Source organism: Cuculus canorus, chromosome 3, assembly GCF_017976375.1.
Source record: "Cuculus canorus isolate bCucCan1 chromosome 3, bCucCan1.pri, whole genome shotgun sequence".
Classification (NCBI taxonomy): Eukaryota; Metazoa; Chordata; class Aves; order Cuculiformes; family Cuculidae; genus Cuculus; species Cuculus canorus.
This window is the reverse complement of record NC_071403.1, coordinates 65,166,320-65,183,878: the sequence shown is the minus strand read 5'-3', so window position 1 is coordinate 65,183,878 and position 17,559 is coordinate 65,166,320. Positions and strand designations below refer to the sequence as shown.

Sequence of the window (17,559 nt, the reverse complement as noted above, 5' to 3'; positions counted from 1 at the left end):
AATGTGCTGCAATAAAAGCCAACTATTTCTTAGATGATTTTATTTTATTCTTCACATTGTTATTTAAAAATGTCAGTCATTCATATAGTTGACCTAATGTGTTGAATATTGAACCTCAAAATAAGTGCTACAAGCTTTTTAGCTAATAGCCTACAAGCATAGAGTATGTATAACAAGCAATTGTTCCAATACATGCATTAAAAAAAAAATCAAATTTGGAGATTCAAAGTCAGAGCAAATGGTAGAAGACTTGAGCAGCAGTGACTCAAGGAGGTATAGAGAATAGTTTCACTATCGTGCAGCAGTGAAGGAAGCCTTAGAGGGCGGACAAGTCAGTAATGTAGTACAAATAATGTCAGTGGAGTTCATAGAAAGCTTCCTTGTATAGTTTTCAAACAAAGTATTCGACATAATTCTGTCCCAGTTATACAAAAAGAGTTTTAACATGGAACATTAGATAAGAGTTGATATAAACAAAAAATCAAATGAGTAATAGGCAAATGAAAAATAAGCAAAGCAGAATACCATCAAGTTCAAGGATTAGCTTCAAGTGGAATAGAAATATAAAGCAGACTAAATATTTCAAATTGGCTTTTGCGAATATGTAATAATGCTCAATTGTCAACTAGAAAAAAAAATTGTCTTTCATGAGAAAAACCTTCATATGCCATTTATTTCACATGTTCTGTAGTAATGACCTGGTCTCTAGCTTTGTATAGAATGGCTTGAATAGGAATGGAGTGATGGCCATGGGCAGCTGAACTTATTAGACTATCAGGATCTTATTTGCATTGCAGCTGAAATGTTCTTCTTTAGACCTGAAAAGTGGTTGTAAGGGCTTAACCACAGGGACACTGCCACCAGGCTTAATGAATAAATGTATTGTAGATTTGTAACTTTGCCCACAAGTCCTTGGTCCTACTCATGATTAAACTATTGAATGTTCAGTGGCCTGAGGCTATTTGTTGCTGAAAACTGGGGTGGCAACTAGAATCAATTCTAAATGGAGACCTTTTTTTTTTTACGTGACATTTGCATGCATGTCTTGCCGGAAAGATTATTACATTAAAAAAAGTCCTTGAGCTACTGAGGCTGATGTTGAAGGTACCTCTTGCTCAGTTAGAGGTGGAAGAATGATGAAATATATAAATAGCAGAGATGGTTTCTACATTTTATTTTATTCTGCATCTTTCAATTTATGACAGAACTTTTTTTAGAATTTAAATTAATTGTCTCAGTCTTTGCAATCCATGTGCCCGAGGCCCAACAGTTACAGATTGCTTCAACATATAGTGTAACACAATGGACACAATTATTGACACTGCAAGAAGTTAAAGATGGTTGACTTGCTTATAGTGTATCCTTGTGAAGTATGGATTAAATGTACTGCTTTTCTGCATTTATTTTGTGATCTTTATCAAGTCATTAACGGCACAAATGCATTGTCCTCTGTAGGTAAATGTGAGTGAGTTGTGCCCACACTGCCTGGGGGCTGAGCACAGAGCACAGACCTAATCACGTACTGAAAAAGCCGTGAGCCTGACTGTGTCAGGTTGTTGCCTTCATACTCATGTGTCTACTTGTCTTTAGTGCATAGCATAAGACAGGGCCTGCTTGTATTTGCATGTGTAAGTTTGCGTAGGTACGTTCTCTCTTTTCAGTGGCCTATACGTAAAAACAATATATCATTTCTCCAGAAAATGTTACTGTGGCAAGTCCGTGTTATGAAGTGGTTAGATATTCTTATGTTTGCCCTGCAAATATATGAGAGAGAGTATGAAAATAAAATAATACTGCTAAAGTGTATCTCAGACTCGAGAACTGTAGTGGAGAGAGAGCGTCTTTACTGATAGATTGTGCAGCTGCAACTCAGAATGCTATCCCTTTCATATGTTGTTTCCTCACTTTATCAGCCTTAAGCTTGAAATTAAGTGTATGTGAACTTTCAATAAAAGAGGCTGAGAGGAAAGGAGTTTTTCTCAGAAAAATATCCAAACTGATCACTTATAGTTGAGCTCAATGTCAGCAGCAAAAAATAAATGCATCAGTGCACTGATAAAATCCTTTGTATAGCTAAAACATCAGTGCATGAAATAAAATAGCAGCCTGGAAAGATCTTTTCAGATATCGTAGGGCTGTATTTTATAGTTCAATCAGATTGCCAATTTATACTACTTTTTTTTCTTCTTAAAGTTTCATTGTTATACTTGAGTTTTGAGACTACAGGAAAAGGTTTGTATATTTTATGTCTCGGTTCATGTTGACTTTAGTTTCTTGCTGGATATTTAGGATGAAAAAAATATTTTTTCCACCAGAAAGACCTTCTAATTTAGTCAAAACAGTTTAAAATCCTCATTATATGGGTATTTTTAAAAAGTCTGTGCATGGTATTCAAAAAAACCATGATGGCCATGGGCCATACATACATACCTTCTGTTTGTATATGAAATATTTTCTTGCTGATTACTCTAACAGAATAATCAGAATAAATTTTCCATTCCATGCATGAAAATGTAATCAAAATAATTGGTTAGTTGCTGAAAAGGTTTCACCTGTTGTTTGCATGAAGGCCTTCATTTTGTCAGTAGGGAAACCAAGCAGTTAAGAGCTAAGCAGCTTTATCTTCTCAAGGGGACCAGAAAAGATGAAGGCACTTATCATCTTGCAGGATTTGGAGCCCACCTTTAGGAAAAGCTTTCATCCAGGGTATTTTAAGCCTCTATTCAAGCATTGTTAATCCCTTAGCTCTCATTTTATTGCCATGCCTCAATGTGTATAGATATTTCACTCAGAAGTACCTGCTAGCAAGAAAGGGTATTGTATGTGCTGCTTAAAAGCAAGAGTGTCATTCAGCTTTCTGAACTATCAGAAAAGGTTGAATGGCAAAGTGGTTTGTATAAAATATATTTCTACTTCCCTGTAAAATATAACAAATAGGCCAGTTGCAGTTTCTCTTATCTTTGGGATTGAATGACTTTGTAATTTTCATAGTATCATAGAATCATTAGGTTGGAAAAGACCTTTGAGATCATCAAGCACAACTGTACCTGTCCACTACGAAATCATGTCCATAAGCACTTCATCCACCCATCCCTTAAATACCTTCAGGGACAGCGACTCAACCATCTCCACGGGCAGCCTGTTCCTGTGCTTGATAATCCTTTCAATGAAGAAATTTTTCCTAATGTCCAATCTGAACCTTCCCTGGCACAGCCTGAGGCCATTCCCTCTTGTCATATCACTTGGGAGAAGAGACCAACACCCACCTCTCTGCAACCTCCGTTCAGGTAGTGAAAGGACTCCCCTCAGCCTCCTCTTCTCCAGGCTAAACAGCTCCAGTTCCTTCAACCGCTCCTCATAAGATTTGTTCTTTATCTCTTTCACCAGCTTTATTGTGCTTCTCTGGACACGCTCCAGGACCTCAATGTCTTTCTGGTAAAGAAGGGCCCAAAACTGAACACAGTATTTGAGATGTGGACTTAACAATGCCGAGTACAGGGGCAGAATCATTTCCCTGGTCCTGCTGGCCACGCTGTTTCTGTTACAGACCAAGATGCTATTGGCTGCCTTGGCCACCTGGACACACTGTTGACACATATTCAGCTGGCTGTCGGCCAACACCTCCAGGTCATAGAATCATAGGTCCTTCTCCACGAGGCGGTTTTCTAGGCACTCTTCCCCAAACCTGTAGCGTTGCACGGGGTTATTGTTTCCCAAGTGCAGGACTTTACATTTGGCCTTGTTAAGCCTCATTCCGTCGGTCTCAGCCCATTGATCAGATCCTGTTCAGATCCCTCTGTAAAGCCTCCCTAATCTCAAGCAGATCGACACTTCCTTCCAGTTTAGTGTCATCTGCAAACTTACTAAAGATACATTCAATCCCTTCATCCCGATCATTGATAAAGATATTGAACAGAACTGGATCCAGCACTGAGCCCTGGAGAACACCACTAGTGATCGGCCTCCAACTGTATTTAATTATATTTACCATCACTCTTTGAGCCTGGCCATCCAGCCAGTTTTTTACCTAGCAGAGGCTGTGCCTGTCCAGGCCAGTGGTAGCCAGTTTCTCAAGCAGGATACTGTGAGAAACTCTGTCAAAGGCTTTACTGAAGTCCACGTACACTATTTCCACAACCTTTCCCTCATTCATTAAGTGAGTCACCTTGTCATAGAAGGAGATCAGGTTAGTTTGGCAGGTTACTTTTTTGTGAAAACAGAAAGAAATGAGCTAAAAATTGGGCTAGTAAATTAGAAATTTTACAAGTATTATTAAATCCTAGGCTACTTATGTATCTTCATGCTGGTACATCAGCTAACCATGGAATTACTATTAAGTACCGGCCTAATCAAATGCCTGGTGAAATCACAGAACATTTGAGGCAAGAAGAGGCGTCTGGAGATCATCTTGTTCAACGACACTGCTCAAAGCAGTGGTGAAATACTTAACTAGAGCAGATTGCTCAGGATTGTGCTTAGTCAGGTTTTGAATATTTCTAGGGTTGGAGACTTTATAAGCTCCCCGAGCACCCTTACATTAAAAAAAAAAAAAAAAAAGAAGAAGAAAAAAGTATCTTTTTTTTTTTTTTTCCTGGAATTCCCTTTGTTAGAGACTGAAACAAATAAAACATTGAGTACCTTTGGTTCTTCCATGTTCTTTGCCATGAAGTCTCTTGCTCCGTCAGTGGCAGGCTCACATTTTTCCTTGTCTTCTTTTTGCTTCTCATACACCTGTAGAAACCCTTGTCACCCTTCACATTCATTACTAGATTCAGTCTAGCGGGCCTTTCTATCCCTGTCCATCTGTGCATGTTCTTGTATGACCTCACTCATCATGTCTTGTTTGCTTCCGTTTTACACCTGAGTTTAGTCAGAAGGTCCTTGTTCATCCATGACCACCACCAGCTTTTTGTCACTGCTGCCAAGGCTGCCCCAAAACAAACTCTCAAGTTCTTTCTTGAGAGACTGTGAAATTTAACAGGGCACCTGGCCTTGTCAGGTTGTCAGTCACCTCTCTCAGGAAGTTATCACCATGTGATAAACTTCTGGGTAACAAATATTAAAAAATGTTTTTATGTCTGTGTACTTCTATGTGTCAGCATGCATAGCTTTTTACGTTTCTTTAAAACAGTATTTCAAGGGTTTTCTTGATTCACCTTGCTATGAGCTGAATTCAGCATAAAGCCACTAATTCATTTTCTTCCTACCTCACTTTTGTCCATGTATGAACTCCTTTCAGTTGTGTGCACAAAAGACACAATATATATCAACACTTCTCTGTCACCCATCATCCTGACTGAGGCATTAAATGGTTATCAAGGCTCTCGGGAGCAAACAGTCCCACCCTGTCAATGTTTTTCTGGTGAAGTTCTGAAGATGTCAAGGATGAGAAAGCATGACCTAAATTTGAATAACGCATTTAAAATAGTGTAGGTGTGTTCATGCATCTTTAAAAACTGTGACCGAGGTTCTTGCAGCAGGACTAAGTGTTGTGCTTTTCTCCCAGTAGCTACCATAGAGCTCCGTTAAATTTTACAAAGGCTCCCATGTGCTGCAGAAGTTTGAGTGCCCTTCGATTTTAATTTGATAAATTGAAGTTGTGTCTCACAACTTGCTTATGTATAATTTTCTGTTTGTCTTCAGTATTTTGCCTAATATATTTTACTTTGATGTCTTTAGTTCATTTGTCATGAGAAATATTAATTCTTCCATATTTCCTTTTTCTGCCTTTCATAGATCAGTAGAATCATAGAATGGTTTGGGTTGGAAGGGAACTTTAAAGATCTTCTCATCCAACCCACCTTCCATTGACACAGACATCTTTTATTAGATCAAAATCCTGCCCATGTCTTTCACATCTGTCTTCTCCCTGTTTCACCGTCTCAGTTCTGATTGTTTCTGTCTAGATATTTAAGCCCTTCCTGCATGGACCCCACTCTGTAACTTTGCTCATTCTTGCCCATCCTTCACTTTTTCTTCACTACAACTTCTCTAGCTGCAAATGTTAATTCGTTCTGTGTTCTGTAAAGTTCTGTGTAGACTTTAGTTTACCTTCTAGCAGTTAAATTATAAAATCTAAAGACACTGAATGTTTTAAGTGCTGTTAGGTTTGTAGTCAATACAATGAAACTACTGTGAATGTTCGGGATCGATAAGCCTTGCTGTATGTCTGAAGTTCTGAAGTAAACTTCACATTAAGCACATATTAATTATATTGATTTGATTTTTTAGTACTGGAGTCAGAGATTTGACAACTCCTCAGATAACATTAGCTGGGAGTTGGTGAGGTTGAGAGCTAATTATCGCTTTATGTTTTGCTTGGCAAGGGTGCAAAAGAAAATGCTGCAAAAGAAGCTTGGTATTGCTTCAGAGCAGGAGTACTTTGGGTACTGTGCTGTCGCAGTTGCCTGCATGTGAACTGCAGAGGGACTGAGGTAGAACCATCCAGATGTTGAACGCTCAGTTTCAGGCCAAGGCCAGAGAGAGCTGAGCACTTGATTAGATTTGGGTTTATAATAAGTTAGTCATAGTGCCCTGGACAAAATAGGAAAAAGTTGTATCAAACTGCAGAAAAATAACAGGAACAGGTGGAAAAACTTCTTTTAACTACAGAGATTCCATTTTTCAATATAATTACATTTCAAAATGTTATATAAAAGTATGCTCTAAGGAAATATAATCACAGAATAACAAAGAATAGTAGTTTTAATGTAAGAAGAAATTACATAAATCATATTACTTCAAATGCACTTAATTTTTATTTTCATGACAATAACACAAAATCTTTGAAATTATTTTTAAAGTAATACAGTACTGAATGAAAGTGTCAGAGTTCTTGAGAAATGTCAGTGCTTTTCAGAATATATTCTATGATCTGATCAACTTTTAAGGAAGTTCTGTAGCATTTTTGAGATGTGGTTTCTAACGTTATATTATCATTTCCTTATGTGTTCCCTCCTATTCACCATTCATCTGCAAAAGTTAACTATACTGTTTGTTTCTGTGATCTCCATGTCCTTTTTAAGTTTTTGTGCATCCCTGCTTAGGCATATTTTCGATGTATTTACTGAACATACTTAAGCTGTTTTACTATTGGTTTCCCTCTCCACTCCTTCTACATACAAGTGCCGGCCCATATGCATGACAACTGTTCAGTAAAACAGAATATCTCACTGCTGTTAAATATTGAATATTAATTTCTCTTGCCAGTTGAAGTATTTGCCTGATTATACCTGCAAAATATGATGGCTTTTCAAGGCAGAGTTTCCTTTCTTTATGTGTTATATGACTGGTAATATTCACTTTTGCATTGACTAGAATTTAACCTGTTGGTGTTGTACTGGCTAGCGTTTAACAGTATTACTCAGCTTTGCTGTTACGAAGAATAATTTGCTGCAGAGATGAGTAGAGTGATTTTGTGCAGTAATATTCTAGGATTATTGGTTTGAGGACAACAATATTCAATAGTAACTAACTAAGGAAATTATCACATGTTCATCTATCTTCTGGCACCTGTTTTAACTTTTAATTTCTGTAGTTCTGAGGGCTAAGAAAGGACATGCAATGTACTGGTTTGAAGCTCTTCTTTGGCAATTAAAGTTTTATGATCTGATTTAGGATATTTAGTCTTTGGAATGACTTGGTCCCTGAAGCAAAGTCTAGATTCTGAGATTAAAAACCATCATTCTTGCCAGTTGCTTGGTGGTAGTAAATAATTTTGCTATGTATGCTGTTGAACAAATTCCAATTCACACTTTCCAGTTGGTTGTTACAACTCCTTCAGATGCTCTAGGGTACACAGTCGGGGTGCTCTGATAGGATAGTAAGCCTAACTAACATAAGAAAGAAAAGGAAATAAAGCAAACAATCACGACCTCCCTTTTTGGACAAGGCGCAAATTGATTTCTAATTAGCTTTCTCTATCTGAGGATTTCTTGCACTTACTTTGTTTGGAAAGTACAGTCAAATGTGCAAGTGATTACTGCATAAATTCATAAATATAACTTAGAATCTAGAACATCAAGTAGATGGCTTGATAAAAGAAGTCTATCATCCCCAAGCAAGCCCCTTTGCATCAAATTTTAAACTTTTCTTTTAATAATAAAAGAATAAAAAATAAAAATCACACTTAGATGCATTTTTGTGTGAACATATGTGTATCTGTACTGTATAAAAATACTGGGATAAGGATCCATTTTGCATACGTATAGTTGCAGTTTAGTTCCATGTGGAAAGATTGCACAAAATTGGTGGTATATAGAGAGCAGGATTCAGCATGACCTATAAATGTGTAAATGAGTAAATACACTGTCTGTGACCTATTCCCACTGGTCCAAACGATGCAATGCTTCATAAAACCTGATAACATATTCATAAGCATCATAAAGACAAGTCCACAACTCCTGGGTATGAAGAATGGACTGGTGCTTTGGAATGAATGTCAGAGTTGAAGTACTGTAGGAATATATGATGTGGAAAATAGTGCTTCTGTTTCTAGAAAATAAGTTAAGCTAAGCTTTTGATATAATATGTTTGACCAGCTTTAAAATAGTTAGAAACTGGCATGTACTTCCAAACATACTCACCCCCATATGCAAGATTTAGTACTAAGTGGGACTGGTAAACCATGGTTAAGCATATTCTTTTGGGCAGAGACTGGGCAGTTGCACAGGAAAGGTTAAAAGAAAACTTGCCATGAAAGGGTAATAATTTACAATTCATTGTGATTGTTCTTAAAGGTGGATTATCAAATGCTACTTGTTGAATAAGTAAATTTGATTTGAGAAATGACCCTTTAGTTACATCGTACCAAATTCAGTAATTTGATTAAGAAATAAGAAGTAGATATGTTTCAGATGAATTCAATTTGGCTAATAGTGCTAATAATTTCAGGACAGTCACCCAGGAATGCCATAAAGATCAATGAGACAAATGAGCAGCTTGTATACTCTTTTTTCATAGAGTTTAAACACGTATCTTATACTTCACTTTCAGTGATGTTTTAAAACTAATTTCTAAAGGGATGCCAAGTTTTAAGTTCACTTCTGGGAGTTTACAAACAAGTTAAGCTAATAGTCCTGTAGGAACATAGAGAAATGATTGTGGATTTCTGAAGCTTTTTGGAACTGAGAGACATTCCAGTCTGTCAAAAATCTAAATGCTTTTATTTTATCTAGCCTTGCAATGCTCCAACACAACAGAAGTATTTAGAAAGTAGTTTAGTTAATGGTTGTTTCCTTAGTTGTGTCTCAGATTTCTAAGCCATAGGAGGTTACAGTGACTTGCCAAAGGTTGGCTGGAGAAAAGGGGAGAAGAAAAGCAAGGATTTGGAAGTCCTAGTTAAGTGATTCTTCTGCTAAATGCAGCTTGCTCCAGTTTTTCTAAATATTGGAGGAATCTTATCACTGTTGTTATATTCAGGTATTTTTACTTTTATCCCATCTTCTCTGAAACAATCAGAAAAAAATATGTGTTACTCTATTTCTACATAGAATCATAGAATAATTATGGTTGGAAGGGACCTCAAAGACCATCTAGTTCCAATCCCCCTGCCATGGGCAGGGACACCTCCCACTAAATTAGGCTGCCCAAGACCCCATCCAACCTGGCCTTGAACATCTCCAGGGAAGGGCCATCCACAACTTCCACTGGCAATCTGTTCCAGTGTCTCACTACTCTCATGGTGAAGAAATTCTTCCTAATGTCTAGTCTATGTGATCTGAAGCCTCTTAATTTTGCCTAGGTAAGGACTAGTTGTGCAATACATTTATTCTTTTCAGCCCAAAGTAGAAAACTATGATTCTTTGCTTGGAAGAGGTACGTGTTTGCAGATTTACCTCTATTTATTACATTTTAATTGATTAGTGTAGATCTCTCTTGCAGGGTAATCCCTCCAGATAGGGATATATGATTTTTTCCAGTAAATATCCCACTTCTTCTAGCAATTATTAATCTCTAATATATTTGGAATGTAAGATGGGTCCTTCTAAGTGCTCCTTAGCACAGATACTATCTGAAGTATTCCTTTGGTTGTTAAACCCTGTTACTTTCTGTCCTTTAAAGTGTTAAAACAGATAAACTACTGATGGAAAAAATGCTCTTCAAAAAGAATCAGGATTTTTTGAGTGAGAGATGACTTTATTACAGTCAAGCTTCTGTGTTCTAAGAATAACTTGCTACAAAACTTGTGATCCAGAGTTTCTAAGACCCACATTCAAGCTACCAGTTTGATCCAGCTAGATCTAGCACAGATATTCCAACTCTTCATATTAACCAAGTGCACATCAGTTGTGAGATTTCAGATGTCTTTTCCGACCTCGTGGCTGATGGAAAGATGTGTATGGCATACAAACTTTCAATTTGCGTTGTGTCATACATTCTATTCCCCATAACTAATATATAGAATTAGTCTGCCTTTCTGAAAAAATAAAACCTGGCTGAAAAATGCCATTTCCCACTTAATTCTTTCATGTTATTGTTTTCCTTAATTTTTATCCAGCGTAAAAAATAATTGCATGATAACTAGAGGGCTTCAATCTTGACTTTTTAATTTTTAGTATTTTTAATTCACTCAAATCCATTTTCAGTTTTTGTTTAATTACAGTGTGTCTGATTTTAATATTATTGTCATTTCCTGTGAATATTGAAATTGGTTTATAACAAAAGACTATCTCCATTCCTAACCGTGAATCGGGTAGACTAAACAAATCGGTTTATAGCCATAGTTCACAATTTTCAGAGCTCACATACTTCAAATCTCTTAATGACTGTTGCTCTACTTTCTTTTGTGGCACAAACGTGATTTGACAATAAAGACACAGAATATTTATAATCAAAACGAATATGAAGGCAAAAGAAAATAAAATGTAGATACAGTAAATATCAATCTATGTCTAAATTGGACAAGTACAGAACATTCAGATCTGATTTGCTTTGAAGCATATAAATCATCAGAATTCAGAAACTGGTGTTTCGATGGCAAAACAGCCTTTTTTATGAAATTACTTTATTTATCCCCATGGAAATTACAGTTGGATTTTTGGTAAAAGTACAGTATGAACTCATAAGACAAATTCAAGTTTTCAAAAAACAGAGAAAAATTAAATAAGACACAATGAGATAGTCAGTTTTTAATCCCCTTAATTCCTTCAGAAGAAATCCAGTGGAGTGCTAGGGCTGAAGTAATTGCTATGTACAGTTGAAAGGAGGTATGACAAAATTTATTCTGCTTTTGTTAATTATACTGTAACCAGCCAATATATAAAGTAAGAAATATTGGAATGTGCTCCCTTTTCTCAAAGTGCTGGAATGTACACAATCTTCATTGTGTACCTGCTGGCTTTTGATGTGTTGGTCCACTGGTTTTTAATGCGAGTTATGTGTTTAATTACTTTCATTTTCTTAGGAAATTTCAGCCTTGAAGTTTACCAAGTATTTAACTGCTTTGATGAATAAGGCTTTACTGAATTTGCTTCTGTATCAACACGTGGTTGAGGATCCTTGTGAAAATACAGCAATGTAGAGGAGTGAGGAAAAAACTAGGTCCCTTTTCAATGGATGGAGAAGGGCAGGGATTCTGGAAATCTTTCATTTTAAGAGACGAAGCCAAGAATTCATCCTGTGTGTGTTTATATGAGGTAACTATGTATGATGGAATTAGATGCTCTAATGGAGTTTGGATTGGCACTACTGTGCATTACGAGACTCTTTCTAAGAAAGTTCCTAGGAAGGCCTGCTTTGATGAAAGAGTGTGAATGGCTTAGCTTTCATTTTTAAATGTGGAACTTTCATTTCTGTTTTGTCTGTTTGCTGTGTAGAATCAAAAGACCTAGCAAAATTCTGACTACTTCTTCTTCCAAATAACTGCTAGAGGAAGCAGCTATGTCTGTTAACCATCGATATGGTTTTAGTAGTTTTTAGGACAAAATGTATAAATACTGGGAATTTGTGAATATCATAAAAACATTTACTCTGTCTTAGGAAAAGGGGATTTTAAATTAATCTTAGAATCAGGCAGATAGGACTCGCATCCTATATTGGCATAATTCTGGATATGTTGAGAAATTATAAATCAATTTTTACAATTCTTTGCTTTAATTACTCTTTTATTTAATTATAATTGTCTCTAAGAGATGACAGAACTACTTTTTCTCAAAGGAGGAAAGTTTTTTGACCCAAAACATTTGTTTTCATAATTTTATTTCATGGCAAATACTTTTTTGGAGTTTTTTTTCCGTCCATTCAAATTAGAATACATTTTGAAACTGTAAAAGTCATTGCAAACCCCTGAGCTTTTACTTTCCACATAGATTTCCCCAAAATATATTTTTTTTCAAAAAAAAAATACATTAGACCTTCTTTTTTATTACTCCTTGCTGAATAAGAATACCTTTGACCTGATTTTCTTAAATTTTATCATTCTCTGATGAGAAGCTTGACTTATTTGTGTAGTTAATGAGAGATGATGAAAAGTTGCCTGATATGGAGAAATACCTCATTTTGTCATTGAAGGACAGCCTGATGTTTGTATGGGTTTTTTGTGTTACATAAACCTATAGTTTAAACTACAGTTCTCAAATTGTTGCTAGCAAGAGCTATATTAGTTAGGTTTGCTTTTTTAGCTTGAAAATTACTAGTGTATGTGTGGTGTTCTCAAAAGTAGTAAAAAGATGAACAAGGCTGCATCTTCTACTGGTTTAAATATTTGCTTTCATTTATTTCAGAACTCTTCTTGATACTTTTTTTGCATATAAAATGCACCATGGATGTATTTTCTGTATTTATCCACTCTTCTTCTGTATTGTTGACTTGGCAGATTAGTTCTTTTTCCTTTGTTTTACACTGAACTTAGAGTGAAAATGGGTGAATTAGATATCCTTTAGAAACCCGCACAGCCAGAATATTTATGAATGTCTAGTTTCTGTCTATTCAGATTAGGTAAAACAAAATATTTGTTTTCAAATAAGTTGTGCAACAGAGGGTGAACAGACTGCTGTGAAACCAATCCATCTGTCATATAACGTTACATACTATATTACATCAGCAGCCTATTTTTTTAAATGCCAAATATAATTGACACTGAATGCTTACCATACTGTAATAAAATTATTCAGACTAACTTTTTTTTACAAGAGCATAATTTTAAAATGACTGGTAAAACCCTTTTTGATGGTAGCAATTTTATTTCTGTATTTAATGGACTTTAATGCTTAAAAGCAGTTTAAAGGACCAAGAAAACTAGACATTTAGTTTTTACACAGTATTTGAGTTCCCTAGATGTCAAAATAGTAGAAGACCAGCTTTCCTCTTTCAGTCTTCCCCCTGCCACAGGACAGAAAGCAATGCAGAAATCATAGAATCATAGAATCACTAGGTTGGAAAGGACCCACTGGATCATCGAGTCCAACCATTCCTAACAATCCCTAAACCATGCCTCTCAGCACCTCATCCACTTGTCCCTTGAATACCTCCAGGGAAGGTGACTCAACCACCTCCCTGGGCAGCCTGTTCCAGTAAAAACTGCTTAGGCTTTGTCTTCTCCATATGTTGGTGAAACACTGGGACAACTTGCCCAGAGAGATGATAGAAATCCCATCCCTGGAAACAGTCAAGGTCAGGTAGGACAGGGCTCTGAGCAACCTGGTCTAGCTGAAGACATCGCTGCTCATTGCAGGGAGGGTTGACCAGATATCTTTGGAGGTCCCATCTAATACAAACTGTTCTGTGATTCTGTGATATTGGTGTTCTGCTTTGCATTTTCATTGTGAATGGAGAAGTCATGCTCAGCTTTGAGCAGCTTCGTCATCAGCTATTGTCCAGAGCAGGTTAGAGAACCTAAGAATATATGCAGACTCATTTGCCAAATTAGTACTCCATTTTCATGCCATTGTCTACCCTGAATGTTATTTCTGTCAATGTAATTTTAAACATTTCTTGCAAGTACTTTTTCCTTCTTCAGCTTTTGAAGGACAGTGATACTGTATTTTTTAAAAAAGGTGTCCTTCTTGCTTGGAGCTGCTTCTAAAATGATCTGCTGTGACTTTGTAGTGTTTATGATCATCTGACAAGAGGGGAAAAGATACTCAATCCAGACATTTTTAGATTTAAAACAGATGATGTAAGAAAGCTATACCAATTTAGAAAACATCTGGTTTTGTTTACTTTAGCATTAAAGGACAACATTTTGGAGTAAATGTAAGTATTCTGAGGAATGTACATTTTTTTAGGTAGATTAATATATTCTGACTCTGCTTTATCCTATAGCTAATATCTCCATGTGAGATATTTATGTGAAGGCAAAATGCACCATTAGCTACCTCTCACTTTTGTATCTGAATTAAGCATGTATAGGCTGAGTCCTTCTTTAGCACCTCCTACAAAAATCTGTGCTTGTGTTGCTTCTTTAAAATCTTAGCCTGTATATTGACTGAAGTACCAGAATCTGTTGTTTGTCTCTTTTTTCCCCTTTTCTGTTGAATTTTCATGTTTTGCTTTTGTTACTCCTTGGATAAAAATCCAAATCTTTCAACATTTTTGTAGTACTGTTTTGAGAAGTCCATTTGTGATCTCATATGTCAGCTTTCCAGCTGAGCCTGCCTTCTTCTGAAACAGAAGTGACTTCATTCTTCATGTCCAGACCCTCATCTCAAAAACAATAACAGAACTCAGGAAACATCTTGACTTTGAAAGATCGTATATTAAAGACATGAATTTTGCCTAAAGAACATTATTTCTGTCAGACTTTAGCAGCTCAAGTCATAGCCTGACAAATGAAAAATATTATTTATATATTTAGCTGCTTTAAAAAAAATATATATTTTATGCTGAATGAAGTATTCTTACAGAAATTTCTCTGTTGATATAAATACTTGTTTACCAAGACTTCATCAAAGTGTTTTTCCTTCCTAAGTAACCATAGTGATGCTTTCTTTTCCTCTGTCATTCTAACCAATGTTTCACACCTGAGATGGAGATAATTTTACTTAAAATAGTGGTACAATTTCCAGAATTATGATTTACTTCACTGGTTTTGAGATTTCACCATCTGGATGTGTTTTTTTAACTCCTTTGAATAAGCTTTCTCTGGTTTCATTGTGCAACAGTAGTGTTGAAGGTTTGAGAAAGTTGTATTTCTAATTCATTCTAATTAATAATTTCTTAGTTCCAATAAAAAAACAGATAAATAGTCTGAAATGCTTTTCTTCATCAATCTGGAATTTAAAAATGAAAGCCATTTGTTTGAAGTGGTAACTTTTGCATAAATGCACAGATTTTTGCATTTTCTGTTCTAGATTCTGACATTTCCTAAATTTAGAAAATGCTTCTTGTCTTGGAAAGGCCAGAGTAAAAATGAAGTATGATGTATTAATAGTATGAAGCAATTTTACAGAATATTTGAATTATTTTTCAAGTGGTTAATTTAGAAAATACAACCTTTGGCCTTACATAATAAGGGTTTTGTTGTTTGAAATTGTGTTTTCATGAAGTCCATATAGCTGGACTTCCCTGCCCACCTTTTCACATAGTTATCGTAACGTTTTCTGTAACCTTTCCAAAGCTGAATCAGTATCATATATTCCCCCAACATGTTTTTTTCTGCAATGTTGTAAAGTAACCTTGTAGACAATTCTTTCCTATGCAGTGGTTATCAACATCTGAGTTGCCAGTAACTGATTTTGCATATTCTATGTGATTTCAGTAAACTTTACATGAAGATTCTTCTTTTTTTCCCCTTTGAGGGAACATGTCTAAGAAGGGATTTATTTTCATCGACTTTATTATTAGGTAGTTTAGCACTGTTGAAAGGTGGATACTGCTTCTTTTGTAGTAACCTAGCTGTGTCTCTGTAAGTGCATGTTCATTCATTGTCCCTAGGACTCTCTGCTTCTTTGGGTATTGATATCCAGAATTTGGTATAACTGCTGAAAATGGGCAAGGAACCACTTGTATGATTTCCAATAAACTACAAGCACTTTTTATGAAATGCTGTTTTTTTTTGATTAAGTGCTTTAGATACGTAAGTATCATGAGAACATGCTTAAAATTATTGTTCCAAAAGCGCAGTTCTGAATCAGCAAAATGTGTAGAGTCTCATACTAATGCAAGCTCAGTGGTGAATATGCAGTGTTGATGGCAGGGACAAGTCCAGTGAGACTATTCATCTAATTAGAAATAACTTAGGTCTGTAACGATTGCACAGAACTGGCATTGATTTTTGAATAAAGATAACCTAAATTATTCTTAACAAATGACAAAAGCTTGCCCTGCACTCATTTAATATAAGCACGGGCTACTAGTATTTATAGTACCACATTGGTTTTACAACCAATTTAGAATATTACCTATTTGCTGTATCTGACACCGTACAGATAATTAGGGCAAATAAGTTTAAATCTTAATTAGAAATTCACCAATCTGTAATTAAAAATGTAGCATAAGACTGATGTCAGATGATGCTTCAGTACAGGGTTTTGTGCTATGAAAATCCCGAATATCTTTGGCTCTCCACAAGTATTCTCTTTGAGGGCAGAGGATGAGCTATTTGCTCACACCAGTGAGCTCACACCAGACTTCATTCTGCAGAAGGAAAAGAAGAAAAGGTAGAGGTGTCAATGTCATAGGTATATGTCGTAAAGTATGCTCTCCAAACAGTCTCGGTTGCATCCATTTAATACAATTGGAAACTTGTATTGATTTTTCATTTTATTTTGTGGTGTCAAACACTTACTTCAACAAATAGAGGTTCTGAAAAGGATAATAGTTATACTTGTATTCTTTTCATCATGTAATTATCAAATCTGATGTTCATCAGAGAGTACTTAGGCTCGTTCCCTGTATTGGTAGACTAGAGAAGCAATATTGCCAATTTAGAGGAGCTACTGAGTGACTGCATTTTTTTCAGCAAGCTCAAATAATTAATGCATGACTGTCATTAACAGTTTGGTTAATCCTGCGTGTTTTAAGCCATCTTTCAGTGTTGTACTTTAAGCAAAAATATAAATGTATGTTTCTGTAATTGTGAATGTTTTAAACTTTGTTTTCATCCCAAGTAGGAATGAAGAGTTGGAATAACCCAATGCTTCATTACATGGGGAATGCTAAAGTCTTTGTTACAGAGATGTCAGACTTTCTCATTTCTACACACTTGATTTAGAAAAGGAGTTCTCAGCACTCCTGACCTGAGATGATTTGCTGTAGTTTGGTGAGCAACTCTGAAATATTTTATGTGGCAATTAGTTTCCCTGTATCTGTGGTTGTCATTACATTGTCCCGGGATTTGTGGTTCCTGTATTTTGTGCTCCTTACTTCTCTGTGATGAACAAAGCCCCCTGGTTCACTGAATTGGGCAGCTCTCAGGCGGCACTGTGATAATTCAATTAAAGAAGGATATTCCAGTGATTGTTGGCATGTGTATTCCAGGCAAAGAGCAGCTGATATGGGAAGACAGAGAGTGTGGGGCTCCTAAAGTGTAACTCTTATGGGGTAGTTTAGTCATTCATGTAAATATACAAACTTTTGCCTCAGTGAAACACAGTAAATACTTTCTTAGAAACTTCTTGC

General features: G+C 36.0%; 1 protein-coding gene across 13 annotated transcripts in view; it reads left to right on the top strand.

Moving 5' to 3' along the window:
• The window catches only part of RGS7 (regulator of G protein signaling 7), a 233,986-nt gene that overhangs the window by 74,405 nt on the left and 142,022 nt on the right, over window positions 1–17,559 (top strand). The window contains exon 1 of one of the 13 annotated variants that reach the window (XM_054062704.1): window positions 17,092–17,200. The exons of the other annotated variants lie outside the window; for them this stretch is intronic. Coding sequence (XP_053918679.1) covers window positions 17,183–17,200 — 18 coding nt within the window. The 5' untranslated portion in view covers window positions 17,092–17,182. Of the gene's footprint in view, window positions 1–17,091; window positions 17,201–17,559 lie in introns of those variants that run through there. 13 annotated transcript variants of the gene reach the window in all.